General features: G+C 45.3%; 2 protein-coding genes across 2 annotated transcripts in view; one reads left to right on the top strand and one right to left on the bottom strand.

Annotated features, from left to right (window-relative positions):
- Nucleotides 1-925: 925 nt before the first annotated feature.
- LOC143981577 (uncharacterized) overlaps nucleotides 926-18,181 on the bottom strand; it is a 48,346-nt gene continuing 31,090 nt past the window's right edge. The window contains exons 4-5 of the mRNA XM_077479544.1: nucleotides 8,667-8,788; nucleotides 926-1,431 (exon numbers count right to left, since the gene is read on the bottom strand). Of these exons, the coding sequence (XP_077335670.1) occupies nucleotides 1,417-1,431; nucleotides 8,667-8,788 (137 nt within the window). The 3' untranslated portion in view covers nucleotides 926-1,416. The remainder of the gene's footprint in view (nucleotides 1,432-8,666; nucleotides 8,789-18,181) is intronic.
- Nucleotides 3,389-6,115, top strand: LOC143981576 (uncharacterized). The gene is given in 2 exon segments (XM_077479541.1): nucleotides 3,389-3,720; nucleotides 3,723-6,115. Coding segments are annotated over 2 exon segments (2,400 nt in total). The 5' UTR covers nucleotides 3,389-3,441; the 3' UTR covers nucleotides 5,844-6,115.

The following is an 18,181-nucleotide window of genomic DNA, read 5'->3' as shown; positions in this document are numbered from 1 at the left end:
CACCTTTGGGATAAATTATAGCAAAGACTGCCAGGCCTTCTTGTCCAACATCAGTGCCTGACCTCAAAAGCTGAAAATTTGGCCTGGGCAGGAAGGGGGTGAAAGTGCCCGGTAAGCAAGTGGTTAATTATACGTGATTCTGCACAGAACGGTCGCCCAGCAGCAGTAAATTTGCTTCAGGACGGTCTTTAGCTGGTTAAATAATATACACAGATTTGGGTTATTTTCACCAAAGAAATGTAGCGGAATACATGTTGTCCTAAATTTATGAATAAGGGCCGGTTCACACTGCAGGCGAGGCGAGGCGACTCCGACTTGCCTCGCCGCGACCTGCCGCGACCTCAGCGGCAACTTGCAGATGACTTCTGTATAGAAGTCAATGCAAGTCGCCCCCGAAGTCGCCCAAAAGTAGTACAGGAACCTTTTTTCTGAGTCGGAGCGACTCGAGTCGCTCCTCTCAGAACGGATCCATTGTACAGAACGGGGGCGACTTGCGAGAGCGAGGCGAGGCGAGTCGTGTCGCCTCGCATCGCCCGCTGTGCGAACCGGCTCTAAAGATCATTTGCAAAATTTTATTACAGAAACTAAGAAAATGTGTTTCTCTCAAAAATGTTTTTTTTTTTTGTTTTATATACCGAAAAAATAAAACCCCCCAGTGGTGATTAAATACCCCCAAAAGAAAGCTCTATTTGTGTGAAGAAAAAATAAATATTAAAATATTATTCAAGTATAGTGTTACAAAACCGAGTAATTGTCATTCAAAATGTGAAAGTGACCAAAAGCTGAAAATTAGCCTGGGCAGGAAGGGGGTGTTTAGAATTGAAGTGGTTAAGGCATATCGGGGAATCTGTTTACTCAGCACAACCTCATCTCTTATACCCCCCCCAAAAAAAAAAAAATAGATAATAATATCATGTTTGTGTGTATTAAAACTAACCTTAATTGTTTTTTTTCTTTACTGAAAATTTGAGCTTGATAAACCAATGCGCTAATATTGTGCCACATAGAAAATTGAAACGGCTACCATTTTATTCTCCAAAGTATTTGTTTTCAGATATATAAAATTTAGTGAATTTAACTAATCTTAAGGCCTAATTTTATTTTATTTTTTTAACATATGTGCCAAAAAAAAAATTATTTGGTTTTTGGATGCACATCTGCTTAAAAAAAAAATGTACTAACTGGTTATTAACATAGCATAATACAATGAAAAACAAAAAAAAATCAGAGATCAAACAATGAAACAACAGATCAGCAACACAGATACAATGTAACACAAATGGCAGATTTCACACAGCAATGGTAAAAAAAAGTGTCAAATAATGAAAGCTCCGACGCCCCTCACTATACAGGACCAGGGGAGGGCAACCTCTGATCTCCTTATATCACCCTGTGTCTTATTTCCAGTTGTCTTTTCTAATCACCAGAACACTAGAAGAAAGGAAAAAATAAAATTCATTAAATAAATAAACATTGATGTTTATCACCTTAGAGAGTATTTATATGTAAAAAAAAATTGAAGTACATAAAAATCCTACTAAATATGCTGGAATATTGCTTGCAGAAGTGAGATTTTACTAAATGGAAAATAATATTATAGGGAGAAAAAGGCACAGAGACACAGAAGATTATAAGGAGGAAAAGGTTTAGAAACTCAAGGGGTTATAGGGAGGAAAAGGCTAAGAATCTCAAGTGGTTATAAGGAGGAAAGGCTCAGAAACACAAGGGGTTATAGGGAGGAAAGGGTTTAGAAACTCAAGGGGTCAGAGGGAGCAAAGGCTCAGAAACTCAAGGGGTTATAGGGAGGAAAAGGTTCAGAATCTCAAGGGGTTAAACGGAGGAAAGGATTTAGAAACGCAAGGGGTTATAGGGGGGAAAGGCTCAGAATCTCAAGGGGTTATTGGGAGGAAAGGTTCAGAAACTTAAGGAGTTATAGGGAGGAAAAGGCTTGGAAACTCAAGGGGTTATAGGGAGGAAAAGGCTCAGAAATGCAAGGGGTTATAGGGAGGAAAGGGTTTAGAATCTCAAGGGGTTATAGGGAGGAAAGGCTCAGAAACTTAAGGGGTTATAGGGAGGAAAGGCTCAGAAACGTAAGGGGTTATAGGGAGGAAAGGCTCAGAAACTCAAGGGGTTATAGGGAGGAAAAGGTTTAGAAACGCAAGGGGTTATAGGGAGGAAAAGGCTCAGAAACGTAAGGGGTTATAGGGAGGAAAAGGTTTAGAAACTCAAGGGGTTATAGGGAGGAAAGGCTCAGAAACGCAAGAGGTTATAGGGAGGAAAAGGCTCAGAAACGTAAGGGGTTATAGGGAGGAAAGGCTCAGAAACTCAAGGGGCTATAGGGAGGAAAGGCTCAGAAACTCAAGGGGTTATAGGGAGGAAAGGCTCAGAAACTCAAGGGGTTATAGGGAGGAAAAGGCTCGGAAACTCAAGGGGTTATAGGGAGGAAAACGCTAAGAATCTCAAGGGGTTATAGGGAGGAAAAGGCTCAGAAATGCAAGGGGTTATAGGGAGGAAAGGGTTTAGAATCTCAAGGGGTTATAGGGAGGAAAGGCTCAGAAACTTAAGGGGTTATAGGGAGGAAAGGCTCAGAAACGTAAGGGGTTATAGGGAGGAAAGGCTCAAAAACTCAAGGGGTTATAGGGAGGAAAAGGTTTAGAAACGCAAGGGGTTATAGGGAGGAAAAGGCTCAGAAACATACGGGGTTATAGGGAGGAAAAGGTTTAGAAACTCAAGGGGTTATAGGGAGGAAAGGCTCAGAAACGCAAGAGGTTATAGGGAGGAAAAGGCTCAGAAACGTAAGGGGTTATAGGGAGGAAAGGCTCAGAAACTCAAGGGGTTATAGGGAGGAAAGGCTCAGAAACTCAAGGGGTCATAGGGAGCAAAGGCTCAGAAACTCAAGGGGTTATAGGGAGGAAAAGGTTCAGAATCTCAAGGGGTTATAGGGAGGAAAGGCTCAGAAACTCAAGGGGTTAAACGGAGGAAAGGATTTAGAAACGCAAGGGGTTATAGGGAGGAAAGGGTTTAGAATCTCAAGGGGTTATAGGGAGGAAAAGGCTCAGAAACGTAAGGGGTTATAGGGAGGAAAACGCTAAGAATCTCAAGGGGTTATAGGGAGGAAAAGGCTCAGAAATGCAAGGGGTTATAGGGAGGAAAGGGTTTAGAATCTCAAGGGGTTATAGGGAGGAAAGGCTCAGAAACTTAAGGGGTTATAGGGAGGAAAGGCTCAGAAACTCAAGGGGTTATAGGGAGGAAAGGCTCAGAAACTTAAGGGGTTATAGGGAGGAAAGGCTCAGAAACTTAAGGGGTTATAGGGAGGAAAAGGTTTAGAAATGCAAGGGGTTATAGGGAGGAAAAGGCTCATAAACGTAAGGGGTTATAGGGAGGAAAAGGTATAGAAACTCAAGGGGTGATTGACGAAGTGCAGCGTGTGAGCCCGGAACCATGGCGGACAAACCTGTAGTACCCAGCGATTTATTCCCTCATATACTGCGCTTTCTGCGGGACAACCAGTTCGTAGGCGCCGCCAAAGAGTTCAGCAAGGCCACAGGACTGAAAGATAAGGACAACAGCCCCGCCAGTCTTGTGGATATATACAGCGATTGGCTAAAATCCCCTGCTCCTAAGAAAAGAAAACTTCTTGCTAATAGCTTGCCCACTAAAAAACCTGCTAAGGAATCCAGCAGCGAAGACAGTTCTAGTGAAGATGAAGAGCCACCTGCTAAAAAAAAACAATACCGGCAGCAGCCAAAAAGCCAGTGACTAAAGTGCCTCCACAAAAGAAAGCGGAAAGCAGCAGTGAAGATTCTGACTCTGAAGAGGAAACAAAGCCACCTCCTAAAAAGACTACACCCCTGGCAAAGGTGGCAAATGTGAAAGCTCCACCTCAAAAGAAAGCTACAAAAGATTCAAGTTCAGACTCCAGCAGTTCAGAAGATGAACCTCCCAAGAAAAAACAGGCTCTTCCTGCCAAGTCCCCTGTGGCAAAGTCCCCAGCACAGCCGTCAAAAACAACTCCAGCAGCAAAAACTACTCCAGCCTCAAAAACCCGGAAATCGGATACCAGTAGCAGTGAAGAGTCAGATGACAGCACACCAGCAAAGTCTATTATAAAAACTCCTCCTGCCAAAGCTGCTGCTGCTCCTGCAGTGAAATCCCCTGCAGTGTCCAAACCTGCAGTGAAGAAGTTGGCAGGCAGCAAGGAAAAAGGCTCCAGCAGTGATGACTCTTCAGACAGTTCTGAGGATGAGAAACCCACAGCAAAACCTAAACCAAAGCCAGGTGCATACAGTGCTGTACCTCCGCCTGCATTCCACAAGAAAGTGGCCACTCCAAAGGCTACTCCCAAGACACAAGCTAAAAAAGCAGAAGGCAGCAGTGATTCCTCAGATAGTGAGGAGGAACAGTCGGCAAAAAAAGCCAAGGTCACTCCAGGAAAGGCCCCTACATCATCTAAACCTGTGGCAAATAAAGCCAAAGCAGAGTCCAGTGATTCAGATTCGAGTGATGATGAGGGTGAGAAGACCACTAAACCAGGAGTGAAAACCCCAGCTGGCAAGACTACTACAGTGAAAAAAACTGTACCTCCTAAGGGTGCTGTTAAAGCGAAAAAGGATTCCAGCTCTTCTGACAGTTCTGACTCAAGTGATGATGAGAAAAAGACCCCGGCTAAACCCCCAGCAAAAACGCCGCCAACAAAACCTGCTGCCAAAGAGACACCATCCAAAACTCCCAAACCGGCACCAGCCAAAGCTGCTGCTGCCAAAAAGGATGCTAGTAGTTCTGACAGTTCCGAATCCAGTGATGATGAACAGGAGAAAAAGACACCAGCTAAACCATCAGTGAAAACTCCACCTTCAAAGCCTGCCGCAAAAGCGGCCCCCGCAACCAAAAAGGACAGCAGCTCTGACAGTTCTGACTCTGACAGCGAGGAAGATTCCACTAAGAAGACTGCCAGTAAGCCCACTCCAAAACAAGCTGCTGCAGCAAAACCAGCACCGGCTAAGCAGATAGAGGCTGCTAAAAAGACCCCAACTAAAGCTTTGACCCCGAAGTCTACAGGAGCAGTAAAAAACAAGGTAGCTAAACAGAGCAGCTCCGATTCTGACAGCTCAAGCAGCGAAGAGGAAAAAAATGCTAAAACGGTTAAGTCACTGGCAGTTACACCATCTGCCAAGAAACCGATTCCTGTGAATAAAACAAAAGCCAGTAGCAGCTCTTCATCAGACAGCTCCAGCGATGAAGAGGAGAAACCTAAACAAGCAGCTGTGAAAAAAGGAACAAAGTCCGTCCCAAAGAAAAAAGAAAGTAGCTCTGAAGAGAGCAGCTCAGAAGAGGATAACTCTAAGAAATCTGCTACCTCAAAGTCCCCTTCAGCAGCTAAACCTGCCACCACTCCAAAGAGTGCAAAGTCCACACCAAAATCTTCAGCCAAGAAAGGCGAAGAGAGTTCAGAGGAAAGCTCCTCCAGTGAGGAAGAAGTTAAAGTGAATGGTAATTCTGGAAAAAGGAAAAGGGAAGGTGATCAGGGGCTGACACCAGACAATAAAAAAATTCAAGTGAAAACTCCAAATACGTTCCCCAAGGCTAACAAGAAGGATGGTCAGAAAAATGTTCCATTCCGAAGAGTAGTTGAAGAGGAAGTTGAAGTTGACCCTCGAGTTTGTAATAATTCATTTGAAGCAAAGAAAGGAGCACAAGGAGACTGGGGTGAGCGAGCCAATAACGTTTTAAAATTCACTAAAGGAAAATCTTTTCGTCATGAAAAGACTAAGAAAAAGCGGGGCAGTTATTGCGGTGGTGCCATTTCTACAACTGTGAACTCCATCAAGTTTGACAGTGAATGAACTTTTTTTTTTTTTTTTTTTTTCAAACCATGAACTTCTTTCCAGATGCCTGTAGTTTAGAACTTTTTGTGCAGTACTTGACTTCGTCAGCGTGCGAGTTTATCTGCCCAGGATTTGTCGACGACCGAATGATCATTTTCTGTGTATCTTTAAGAAAAGCAGAACTTTTTTTTATGCCATTCAAGAAAAGAAAATACATTTTAGGAAGATGCTTTGTTCTTATTTTTGCAGAATTTAAGATTAAATTGCCATGTTTTGTTTTTACAACTTTATTTTTAAACGTTTCATCCTGATGTTTAGATTCAAAATTGAGAATTTGAGGATAACCATCTTAAAAAGTGGACCTGCCAAGACAGCTTAAATGTAGTCAGTATAGATATAGTATCAAAGGACATTTGTTAATATAAAAAGATGACTTGTTCAGAGGCAGTATTGAAGCTGCTATTGTAGACCTTTTTTTGTAAATACTTATTGCTGATCTATAGATTCGGTGGATATGGTACTCATTCTTTGACCCAGAGTAAGTATATGCAGCAGATCAGTGTTCTGACTCACCCTTTTGCTTGAGCATCAGTAAAGTCAGTGTTGACCTCTTAAAAAAAAAAAAAAAAAAAAAAAAGAAACTCAAGAGGTTATAGGGAGGAAAAGGCTCAGAAACGTAAGGGGTTATAGGGAGGAAAGGCTCAGAAACGTAAGGGGTTATAGGGAGGAAAGGCTCAGAAACGTAAGGGGTTATAGGGAGGAAAGGCTCAGAAACGTAAGGGGTTATAGGGAGGAAAGGCTCAGAAATGTAAGGGGTTATAGGGAGGAAAGGCTCAGAAACTCAAGGGGTTATAGGGAGGAAAGGCTCAGAAACTCAAGGGGTTATAGGGAGGAAAGGCTCAGAAACTCAAGGGGTTATAGGGAGGAAAAGGTTTATAAACTCAAAGAGTTGCAGGGTATCAAAAAATCTGCTCTTTGGTGATCTGTGAAATGTGGCGAGAAACTCATTTTAAAATCGCCTATTGAGCGGATCTCCCGTTTCGCCACAGTGAAATTGTCTCCTCTCTCTCCGCACGCCCTTAGTGCACAACTCCTAGACCATCCTTTTTCCACAGATTATGGACCTGTCAAGCAATCTCCACCTTTTGGGACCAGGTGTTGAAATACATTGATAATTCTCAGCATACTTCTACCTAAGGACCCTTTCTTATGCCTTTTTCAGCTGTGATACCTTGCAGGCTTCCTCGTCAATGCCTACCTGTGACTCTTCCCCCTCAATGGGTCCATACAGTACCTGTCCGCAGTAATGTGTTTCTAGCGCTGGTTCTCGGCGACAGGTTACTGTACATCACGCGCTGGCTGCAATAGGAAAAACACATTTTCCTATCGCAGCGAGCACAAGAGGAAAGTCCCCTCCAAGAGCATACCAGGCCATTAGGTCTGATATGGATTTGAAGGGAAGCCCCCTACACCAAAAAAAGGCATGGGGGTTCCCCCCAAAATCCATACCAGACCCTTATCTGAGTACGCAGCCTGGCCGGTCAGGAAGGGGGGTGGGGACAAGCGAGTGCCCCCTTCTGAACCGTACCAGGCCGCATGCCCTCAACATGGGAGGGTGGGTGCTTTGAGGAAGGGGGAGCCCTGCGACCCCCCCACCCCAAAGCACCTTGTCCCCATGTTGATGAGGACAAGGGCCTCTTCCCGACAACCCCGGCCGTTGGTTGTCAGGGTCTGCGGGCGGGGGCTTATCGGAATCTGGGAGCCCCCTTTAATGAGGGGGCCCCCAGATCCTGGCCCCCCACCTTATGTGAATGAGTATGGGGTACATCGTACCCCTACCCATTCACCTGGGGGGAAAGTGTCAATAAAAATACACACTAGACAGGTTTTTAAAGTAATTTGTTAGGCAGTTCCAGGGGTCTTCTTAGGATTTCGGGGGTCTCTTCCAACTTCTCCTCCTTCTCCGGGTTCTTCTCCCAGTGTCTGGTTCTTCTCCTGCTCTCCAGCCTCTTCTCCAGGTCTCCGCTTCTTCTCCCGGGCTCCTCGGCTATCTTCTGCTCTTTTGCTAGCGGTGGCCCGGTCTTCTCCGTCGTCTTGAACCCTCTTCTCTTCTTCCGATGTTGACATGACGCTCTCTCCCGCTGTAATTCCATGTGCGAGGTGCGCAACGAATTATATAAGCATGGGGCGTGGTCACTGGGTGATGTCACCCGGTGACCCCACCCCTAATGACATCACAGTCCCAGGGCAGTACTCCTTTAAAACGAAGGCCGCATGCACGCAGTTGGAATTTCCGCCAGCAAAAGTCCAATGTGAGCTTTTTGGCGGAAATTCCGACCATATGTAGGCTCCATTGGACTTTTGCTGTCGGAATTTCCACCAGCAAAAGATTGAGAGCTGGTTCTCAATTTTTCAGACGGAAAAAAATTCCTATCGGAAAATCTGATTGTCTGTAGCAATTCCAATGCGCAAATCCGACGCATGCTCGGAAACAATTTGACGCATGCTCGGAAACAATTCAACGCATGCTCGGAAGCGTTGAACTTCATTTTCCCGGCTCAACGTAGTGTTGTACGTCACCACGTTCTTGACGGACGAAAGTTCAGAGAACTTTTGTGTGACCGTGTGTATGCCAACCAAGCTAGAGCGGAATCCCGTCGGAAAAACCATCCAGGGCTTTTCCGATGAGAATTCCGATCGTGTGTGTACGCGCCATAAGAGAAGGTAAAATCCAAAAGGAAGACCTACAGACCAAGAGAAACAAATCAGTGTTGAGCTGGCGCCCATCTGACTACAGCTCAGGGAAATCAGGGATATCGGATAATATTTTATTCATCTTACCGACTCCTGTAGGTGGTGGTACACATGGAAGAACATCGGGCTTAGTAATAATATAATGAGCAGAAGAACCCGAACAGGAAACAACTGCTGGTATAGGAAGATCCCGGGATCTGTGTGAGAAACTGACAGTACAGGGAAATATGAATACTTTTTTCTTTTAAATATCACCAACATATTCTGTAGTGCTGTACAGAGAACACTGAGCCAGTCACATCGGTCTCTGTACCAGAGGAGCTTACACTCTAATGTTCCCTCCCCCACAGTCACATCGGTCTCTGTACCAGAGGGGCTTACACTCTAATGTTCCCTCCCCCACAGTCACATCGGTCTCTGTACCAGAGGAGCTTACACTCTAATGTTCCCTCCCCCACAGTCACATCAGTCTCTGTACCAGAGGAGCTTACACTCTAATGTCCCCTCCCCCCACAGTCACATCGGTCTCTGTACCAGAGGAGCTTATACTCTAATGTTCCCTCCCCCACAGTCACATCAGTCTCTGTACCAGAGGAGCTTACACTCTAATGTCCCCTCCCCCCACAGTCACATCGGTCTCTGTACCAGAGGGGCTTACATTCTAATGTCCCCTCCCCCCATAGTCACATCAGTCTCTGTACCAGAGGGGCTTACATTCTAATGTCCCCTCCCCCCATAGTCACATCGGTCTCTGTACCAGAGGAGTTTACATTCTAATGTTCCCTCCCCCACAGTCACATCAGTCTCTGTACAGAGGAGCTTACACTCTAATGTCCCCTCCCCCCACAGTCACATCAGTCTCTGTACCAGAGGGGCTTACACTCTAATGTCCCCTCCCCCCACAGTCACATCAGTCTCTGTACCAGAGGGGCTTACACTCTAATGTCCCCTCCCCCACAGTCACATCAGTCTCTGTATCAGAGGGGCTTACACTCTAATGTTCCCTCCCCCACAGTCACATCGATCTCTGTACAGAGGAGCTTACACTCTAATTTTCCCTCCCCCACAGTCACATCGGTCTCTGTACAGAGGAGCTTACACTCTAATGTTCCCTCCCCCACAGTCACATCAGTCTCTGTACCAGAGGAGCTTACACTCTAATGTCCCCTCCCCTACAGTCACATCAGTCTCTGTACAGAGGGGCTTACACTCTAATGTCCCCTCCCCCCACAGTCACATCAGTCTCTGTACAGAGGAGCTTACACTCTAATGTTCCCTCCCCCACAGTCACATCGGTCTCTATACCAGAGGAGCTTACACTCTAATGTTCCCTCCCCCACAGTCACATCGGTCTCTGTACCAGAGGAGCTTACACTCTAATGTTCCCTCCCCCACAGTCACATCAGTCTCTGTACAGAGGGGCTTACACTCTAATGTCCCCTCCCCCCACAGTCACATCAGTCTCTGTACCAGAGGAGCTTACACTCTAATGTTCCCTCCCCCACAGTCACATCAGTCTCTGTACCAGAGGAGCTTACACTCTAATGTCCCCTCCCCCCACAGTCACATCGGTCTCTGTACAGAGGAGCTTACAGTCTAATGTTCCCTCCCCCACAGTCACATCAGTCTCTGTACAGAGGAGCTTACACTCTAATGTCCCTTCCCCCACAGTCACATCGGTCTCTGTACCAGAGGAGCTTACACTCTAATGTCCCCTCCCCCCACAGTCACATCAGTCTCTGTACCAGAGGAGCTTACACTCTAATGTCCCCTCCCCCCACAGTCACATCGGTCTCTGTACCAGAGGGGCTTACAATCTAATGTTCCCTCCCCCACAACTTCACATCGGTCTCTGTACTAGAGGAGCTTACACTCTAATGTCCCCTCCCCCACAGTCACATCGGTCTCTGTACCAGAGGAGCTTACACTCTAATGTCCCCTCCCCCCACAGTCACATCAGTCCCTGTACCAGAGGGGCTTACACTCTAATGTCCCCTCCCCCCACAGTCACATCAGTCTCTGTACAGAGGAGCTTACACTCTAATGTCCCCTCCCCCCACAGTCACATCAGTCTCTGTACCAGAGGAGCTTACACTCTAATGTCCCCTCCCCCCACAGTCACATCAGTCTCTGTACCAGAGGAGCTTACACTCTAATGTCCCCTCCCCCACAGTCACACACTAGATTTATATAGCTCTGACATATACCGCAGTGTGCAGGCTTCTCTCCTGGACTGAAATTACATACTCTACTTTAACTGCACACTGTGAGCTCTCTTGAGGCGCATTGTCAGATAGAGCCCACCTCATTTCCTGGCTGGAGGATGTCCAGCATCATCTAGCCATTTCCTCCCCAGAGAGGGTCTGATAAGGAGCTGAGGAGCTTGGGAGTGTTCCATTGTAACTAGCAGACCCCCCTGGAGCTTATATGCATGTTATTGGCCATAAAAGGGTCATGGGGGTCCAGGTACTACCCTGGGGGACATGTATCAATGATTTTTTTTATTTTTTTTTTATTTTTAACGATCGTTTTTAAAAGAGCCGTGAATTTAATGATGCTTAAAGTGAAGCAATAAAAATGAAAAATCTGCTTACATATAGTGCCTGGGGGTCCCCTTAGTCTGCCTGTAAAGTGGCACATCTGTACCCTGTATAGAACCTGCTGCAGCAAAACTGACATATATAAAGACATTTCAGGAAATACAAAAATGTTAAAAACGGTGGTTGTGGGGGTCTGCGGGCAGGGGAATTACCATAATCTGGATACCCCCTTTTAACAAGGGGGCCTCCAGATTCGCCCCCCCCCATGTGAATGAGTATAGGGGAACATTGTACCCCTACTCATTCACAAGAAAAAGTGTAAAAAATAAAATCACACACACAGTTTTTGACAATTATTTTATAAAAAAAAATAAAACAAAAAAAGTCCCGATGTAGATCCATCATCAATCGTGACACCCTGCACCCGAAAAAAAAAAATCTCTGCCTGCCACCTGCCTGTTCCACGATCTGACAATTCTTAAAGAGGAACTGCTCACATAATTTGTAATTAAAACATCTTTGCCATTCTGAAGCTTCTCTCCAACCATTTTGCATACTATTTTATATATACTGTGATTTTGTACTGGCCAAATATGCTGCAGAAATCTCCCTCCACTGAGTCTGGCTGCAGCCATTTTAACTGTGGGCAGCTGAAGCTGCTGCCTTTTCACTTCCTGGATTTACACAGACACACAGAGGCCAACCTCCAGCTCTGCAGCCCCGCAGCTCTCATTAGCCCTTTTAGGACTTATCCCCCTCCCTTCCTGGCAAACTCTCAGGATAGTGAGAGAGAGAGAGAGAGCTGAGCATGATGTCATAAGCCTAGGCTAATGACCAGACAAGAAACAGGAAGTGGGCTGTATAAGGGATTTACTGGGCGAAAAAAAAAAGGTTTTACTATACAAAGTTAAAACAACAACAACAAGGGCAGAAGATTTAATAGATGGAAAGATGAAAAAATTACAGAAGTTCCACTTTAATGTGTAAGGGGCGGGGCCACCCGGAGACATCACCTGGTTGCACTGCCCCCCTTGTGACATCATCGACCCAGCATGCATCGGCATGAATTTGTTTCCAGCTTGATTGCTGCGATTGCTGTGGTACTTTATATCTGAGGAAGCCTGTCGCGGGTGAAACATGTCAAGATTGCTACACCATGATGATCTACAGGAGAGCTGCTTTTGGGGATACTCTGATTTCAAAGTAGTTTTATGAATAATGTTTTTATGTAATTTTATTAGAGTATTTTAATGTTGATATGGAATAAATACAATTCATCAGTTTTTATCTTGTGTTGTAATACATTTATTGGCACCTTAACCACTTCAGCCCCGGACCAATTGTCAGCCTAAGGACCAGAGGTATTTTTACAATTTCGCACTGCACTGCTTTAACTGGTAATTGCGCGGTCATGCAATGTTGTACCCAAACGAAATTTGCGTCCTTTTCTTCCCACAAATAGAGCTTTCTTTTGATGGTATTTGATTGCCTCTGCGATATTTATTTTTTACGCTATAAAAGGAAAAAGACTGAAAATTAAAAAAAATGATATTTTCTACTTTTTGTTATACGAAAAATCGAATAAACTAAATTTTAGTCATACATTGAGGGCAAAATTTATTCAGCCACATGTCTTTAGTAAAAAAAAATGTCAATAAGCGTATATTTATTGGTTTGCGCAAAAGTTATAGCGTCTACAAACTAGAGTACATTTTCTGGAATTTACACAGCTTTTAATTTATGACTGCTTATCTCATTTCTTGAGGTGCTAAAATGGCAGAGCAGTACAAACCCCCCAAATGACCCCATTTTGGAAAGTAGACACCCCAAGGAAATTGCTGAGGGGCATGTTGAGCCCATTGAATATTTTTTTTTTTTTGTCCCAAGTGATTGAATAATGACACAAAAAAAAAAAAAGTTTACAAAAAGTTGTCACTAAATGATATATTGCTCACACATGCCATGGTTATATGTGGAATTGCACCCCAAAATACATTCTGCTGCTTCTCCTGAGTACGGGGATACCACATGTGTGGGACTTTTTGGGAGTCTAGCCACGTACGGCACCCCAAAAACCAATCACTGCCTTCAGGATTTCTAAGGGTGCAAATTTTTGATTTCACTCGTCACTACCTATCACAGTTTCGAAGGCCATACAATGCCAAAATAGCACAAACCCCCCCCAAATTACCCCATTTTGGAAAGTAGACACCCCAAGCTATTTACTGAGAGGCATGTTGAGTCCATGAAATATTTTATATTTTGCCACAAGGTGCAGGAATATTACAATTTTTTTTTTTGCACAAAGTTGTCACTAAATGATATATTGCTCACACATGCTATGGGCATAAGTGAAATTACACCCCAAAATAAATTCTGCTGCTTCTCCTGAGTACGGGGATACCACATGTGGGGGACTTTTTGGGAGCCTAGCCACGTACGTGACCCCGAAAACCAAGCACTGCCTTCCGGATTTAAATATAAAATGCTACCAAAAAAAACTGTTAGCGATGGCAGGGATCAGGCCTGACTCTGCGATCGCTGCAGTTATGTGTTTAGTGTTTTGTAAGTGACAGTGATCGATCGATACTGCACTTGGGTGGGCTGGGCGGAGGGGCATAACGCAGGTGCCAGCAGGTATCTGGACTGATCCCGCTAACAATGCGTTTTTTTGGAACCCTAAACTGCTGGGGACGCTAGTATAGATCTGATCAGATAAGATATTGATCTGTTCAGATTCTATACCACTACGGGAGGTTTATGCTTTGCGTGTGGGTGTTAGCGGTACTGGCACTAACCTAGCGCTGCCTGGGGCGACGCAGACCCTGACCCTAAAACCTAATTGATATCACCCGCCGGGTGATCAGGGGGTTAAAACTTTATTGGGTAATAAATGGTGGGTGCCCTGATGCTATAAAAAGCAAACTAACCAGAGTCACCTGTAACACTTATACGGTGATCACTGGTGAAAGGGTTGAGTAGGGGCAATCAGGGGGTTAAAATTTTTATTAGGTAGTATATGGGGGTCCCTGGCGCTATATAAAAACCTGACGGGGAACCTAAATAACTAACTGGCTAACCAGCGTCACCAGTGACACTTATACTGTGATCGCTGGTGAAAGGGTTAACTAGAGGCAATCAGGGGGTTAAAACCATTATTGGGTAGTATATCGGGGTACCTAGCGCTATAAAAACCTGGCGGTGAACCTAAAAAAATAACTAGCTACCTAGTGACACTAGCGACACTAATGCAGCGATCAGAAAAATGATCGCTTAGTGACACTGGCAAAAGGGGGTGAAAGGGTTAACTCTAGGGGCAATAAGGGGGTTAAACCTTTATTGGGGGGTAGGGGGCTACCCTGGACCTAACACTAACTGCCCTGACACTTTTTACTGTCACAACTGACACTAAATGCAGTGATCAGTAAATAAATGATCACTGCAATCAGTGACACTGTGACTGGGAGGGGGGGGGGGGGGGGCGGGGGGGGATTTGTGTGCCTACATGTCAGTGTAGTGTTTGGTGCACTTACTATCTCTGCTCTCCTCGTAGTCCGGTCAAAAAGACCGCCCGAGGAGAATGACGTCACTTCCTCCCTGCCTGTGTATACAATACACAGCGGGGGAAGCTTCTCATTGGCCAGGATCGATCGAGGGGGGATGGCCAGAAACCAACGGCCATCCCCTCATCCCGGATCGCTCCTGCAGCGAAACGGACCGCCGAATCCAGTGGGAGGGGGTCCGATCGGACCCCCCACTCACTGGAAGGCAAGCACGTACATGTACGTGCTTGTGCCTGTCGGTGCCATTGTGCCGACGTACATTGCCATACGGCGGTCCTTAAGTGGTTAAAAACCCCAGCTCTGTGGAGTATTTCTTCCTATGTTTTAATATACAGTGAATACTTCACCACCGGTGAATGTTTGGTAAGCGGTTGATTTACAAGTACTGCACAGTGCACACCCACAGCGCAATTTCCTGTATTTTGTACCTTTTATGCCTTTATGTTGGCAGTCAGATGGTTACTCGGATGTGGTGAAGGGCTGAGCTGAGGTAACCCATAGAAAGAGTTTATTTTTTTTCGCACTTATGTTTCTGCAGATTAGTACATTGAACCATTTTCTCTCTTTTATTTTATTTTTTTTGCTGCCAGGTTCCCTTTAACCAAAAACAAAAGTTGGGCTTTTGCTAAAGTGGTTTGTATTTTGGGGTTTTCATTTATTCTGGGGGTGTACTGCATTGGTTATTATTTTATGTTGATGGGGGTCTTTATTGTAGGTTAAACTTCTTTTTTTTTTAATGCAAGGCTTCCCTTTAAAAAAAGTGGTCTTTGTTTCAGAGGTGTTTTATTTTTTATTTTTTGTTTTTTATTTCTGTTACCCCTGTTTCCCCAAAAATAAGACCTAGCGTGATTGTCGGGGATGGCTGCAATATAAGCCCTACCCCCCCCCAAATAAGCCCTAGTTAAAGTCTTTGTAGGTCTTATTTTCAGGGTAGGGCTTATTTTCAGGGAAACATGGTAGGGCTTATTTTTTGGGGGTGGGGCATATATTGCAGCCATCACCGACAATCACGCTAGGTCTTATTTTCGGGGAAACAGGGTATGTTTTATTTATGTTAATGAGGCTTTTTTTTTTTTTAAGTGGTATTAAAGAGTTACTAAACCCAGGAGCCTCCATCCACGGTACACAGAACACGGAAATGCAATTATTTTAGTAAATATAAACTGCTAAATTCCTTTTCTCATCAGCAGTGTATAGCCATCTTGTGACTTCTATTGGTGTCTGGTTAAAGCTTGTAGGAGGAGTTTTCATTCCCTTCTGGCTGTCCTATGAGGCTGCATGACCCCTGATTTTCTGTATGGACAGTGCTGATTGGCCCTGTGCTGATCACATGCTCCCTCCCAAGAAGAAAAAAAAACAAGAAAAAAAAAAACTCTCCAGCAATACACGCCAAACTGAGCATGTGCAGAGTGCCCCCCAAGGCTTTGTTCTATCAGCAGATTGATCAGGGACTGTGGAAGAAAGAGAGGTATCAGAGAAGACAGGATCAAACAGCATTTTTATACAATGCGGACAGTGCATTGGAAACCCTGATTGGCTGAAGCAATGAAAGCTTTGCCCAAACATCACTGTCAGAGCCATGATTGGATGCTGTCATTATTATTATTATTATACAGGATTTATATAGCGCCAACAGTTTACGCAGCGCTTTACAATATAAAAAGGGAGACAGTACAGTTATAATCCAATAAAATACAAGAGGATTAAGAAGGCCCCGCTCAGAAGAGCTTACGATCTAATAGGGTGGGGCGGGTGTTACAAAAGGTTGTAACTGTGGGCAGGGCGGGACAAGGGGTGGGCAGAAGGGACGGCTGCCCTGGGCACTGTGGTACCATGTGAGGTGAAGGGGGCACCGCAAGGAGATGGGGGGGGGGGGATTTTTGTTGGAAGGGGGAACTTGGAGGGTGGCAGAGGGTAAGTATTGTTCTAGGAGGGGAAATTTGTGGGGGTATGCTAAGAATGTTAATTTAGGGGGCTTTGTGTGGGGAAGGGGAATGAGAGAAAAGGATTTGTGCTGGGGGGGAGGGATTTCCAGTGGGGGGAGAGAGATGATGTATACTGGGAAGGGAAATTAGGAATTTTTAGGGTTAGAGAATTTGTGCTAGGAGAGGTGATTTTTTTTGGGGGGGGGGCATTTGTGCTGGGGGGATTTGGGGGATTGGGGGGGGGGGCAAAGATTTGTGCTGGGAGGGGGGATTTCAGAAGGGGGGTGATTTGTACTGGGAGGAGGGAAAATTATGCTTGGGGGAGTGAAAAGGATTAGTGCTCAGTTTTTTTGTTGAGGAGGATTATTGTTGCCACATAATACTCATACATCTTGGGGGGGGGGGGGGGGGCACAGTTTGACATGTTCGCCTTGGGCTCTAGAAGACCTTGTCCCAGCACTGACTGTGGGGAATGAGCTGATGGAAGTGGTAGGAGATTAGTTGGAGACGTGATCGGCTTCCCTGAAGAGATGAGTTTTCAGGGATTACCTGAAGGTAGCGAGAGTAGGGGGATAGCTGGACAGGTGGAGGTAGCGAGTTCCAGAGGATGGGAGAGGCTCTGGAGAAATCCTGGAGACGAGTATGGGAGGAGGAGATGAGAGAGCTTGAGAGTAGGAGGTCCTGAGAAGAGCGGAGAGGCCGATTTGGGTGATATCTTATATTATCATGTTGGCTCTATCCAATCATGGCTCATTGCTCTTAGTCCAGTTGTATTTGTAGTGTGATATGGGTACTAGACAGTTAAGCCTCGTACACACGGTTCGATTGTTGGCAGGGGATTGTCTGCTGACAGACTGTTGTCCTAAAATCTTACCGTTAGTACTCTCCTTTTGACAATCGTCCAACTTTCGGCCAACAAATGTTGGATGGCAGGCTAGTAAATTCTCAGTGGACAGCGGTTTGTAACGTCAGATTTTCGTAGTACACAAATCCGTCACACAAAAGACGAAAGCACAAACGCACATGCTCGGAATCACGAAATTAGCAGAAGGGGCCCAAAGGGTGGCGCTCAAGAGCTGAAATCCCTCGTAGTACGTCACTACGTTCGCGTTTGTGGCGCGACAGTTGTGTGCCGTTAGTATGCAAGACAAGATCCTGGAACACGCCCTTTTGACAAAAATCAGACGCTCGGTTGGCCAACAATCGCACCGTACGTGTGTACGAGGCTTGAGTGTGCCCTTCTATTGTCAGTGTAGAATATTATTTTAGTGTTTATCTAGGCCCTTGTACACGCGGTCGGAGATTCCGACAACCAAATCCGTCGGATTTTGTCCGAAACTGTTGCATACACACGGTCGGACGAAGTTGTCGGAAAATCCGAGCGTGCAGAACGTGATGACGTTATTTTGTTACGACGGGACTACGTTCAGGCTAGTAGCCAATAGCTTTGATGTAGGAATTTGATCTGAGCATGCGTGGCACTTTGTCCAATCGGAATTCTCTACACATGATCGGAGTATGTCCGATCGGAGCATTTTGTTGGAAAATATTTCCGGCAAGTTGGAAAATTTGGT

The sequence above is a fragment of the Lithobates pipiens genome, unplaced genomic scaffold (genome assembly GCF_037356315.1).
Source record: "Lithobates pipiens isolate NorthernLeopardFrog02 unplaced genomic scaffold, aLitPip1_a1.2 Scaffold_16, whole genome shotgun sequence".
NCBI classification, from domain to species: Eukaryota; Metazoa; Chordata; class Amphibia; order Anura; family Ranidae; genus Lithobates; species Lithobates pipiens.
The sequence above is the reverse complement of the archived record's forward strand: the minus strand, read 5'-3'. Positions and strand labels throughout refer to the sequence as shown.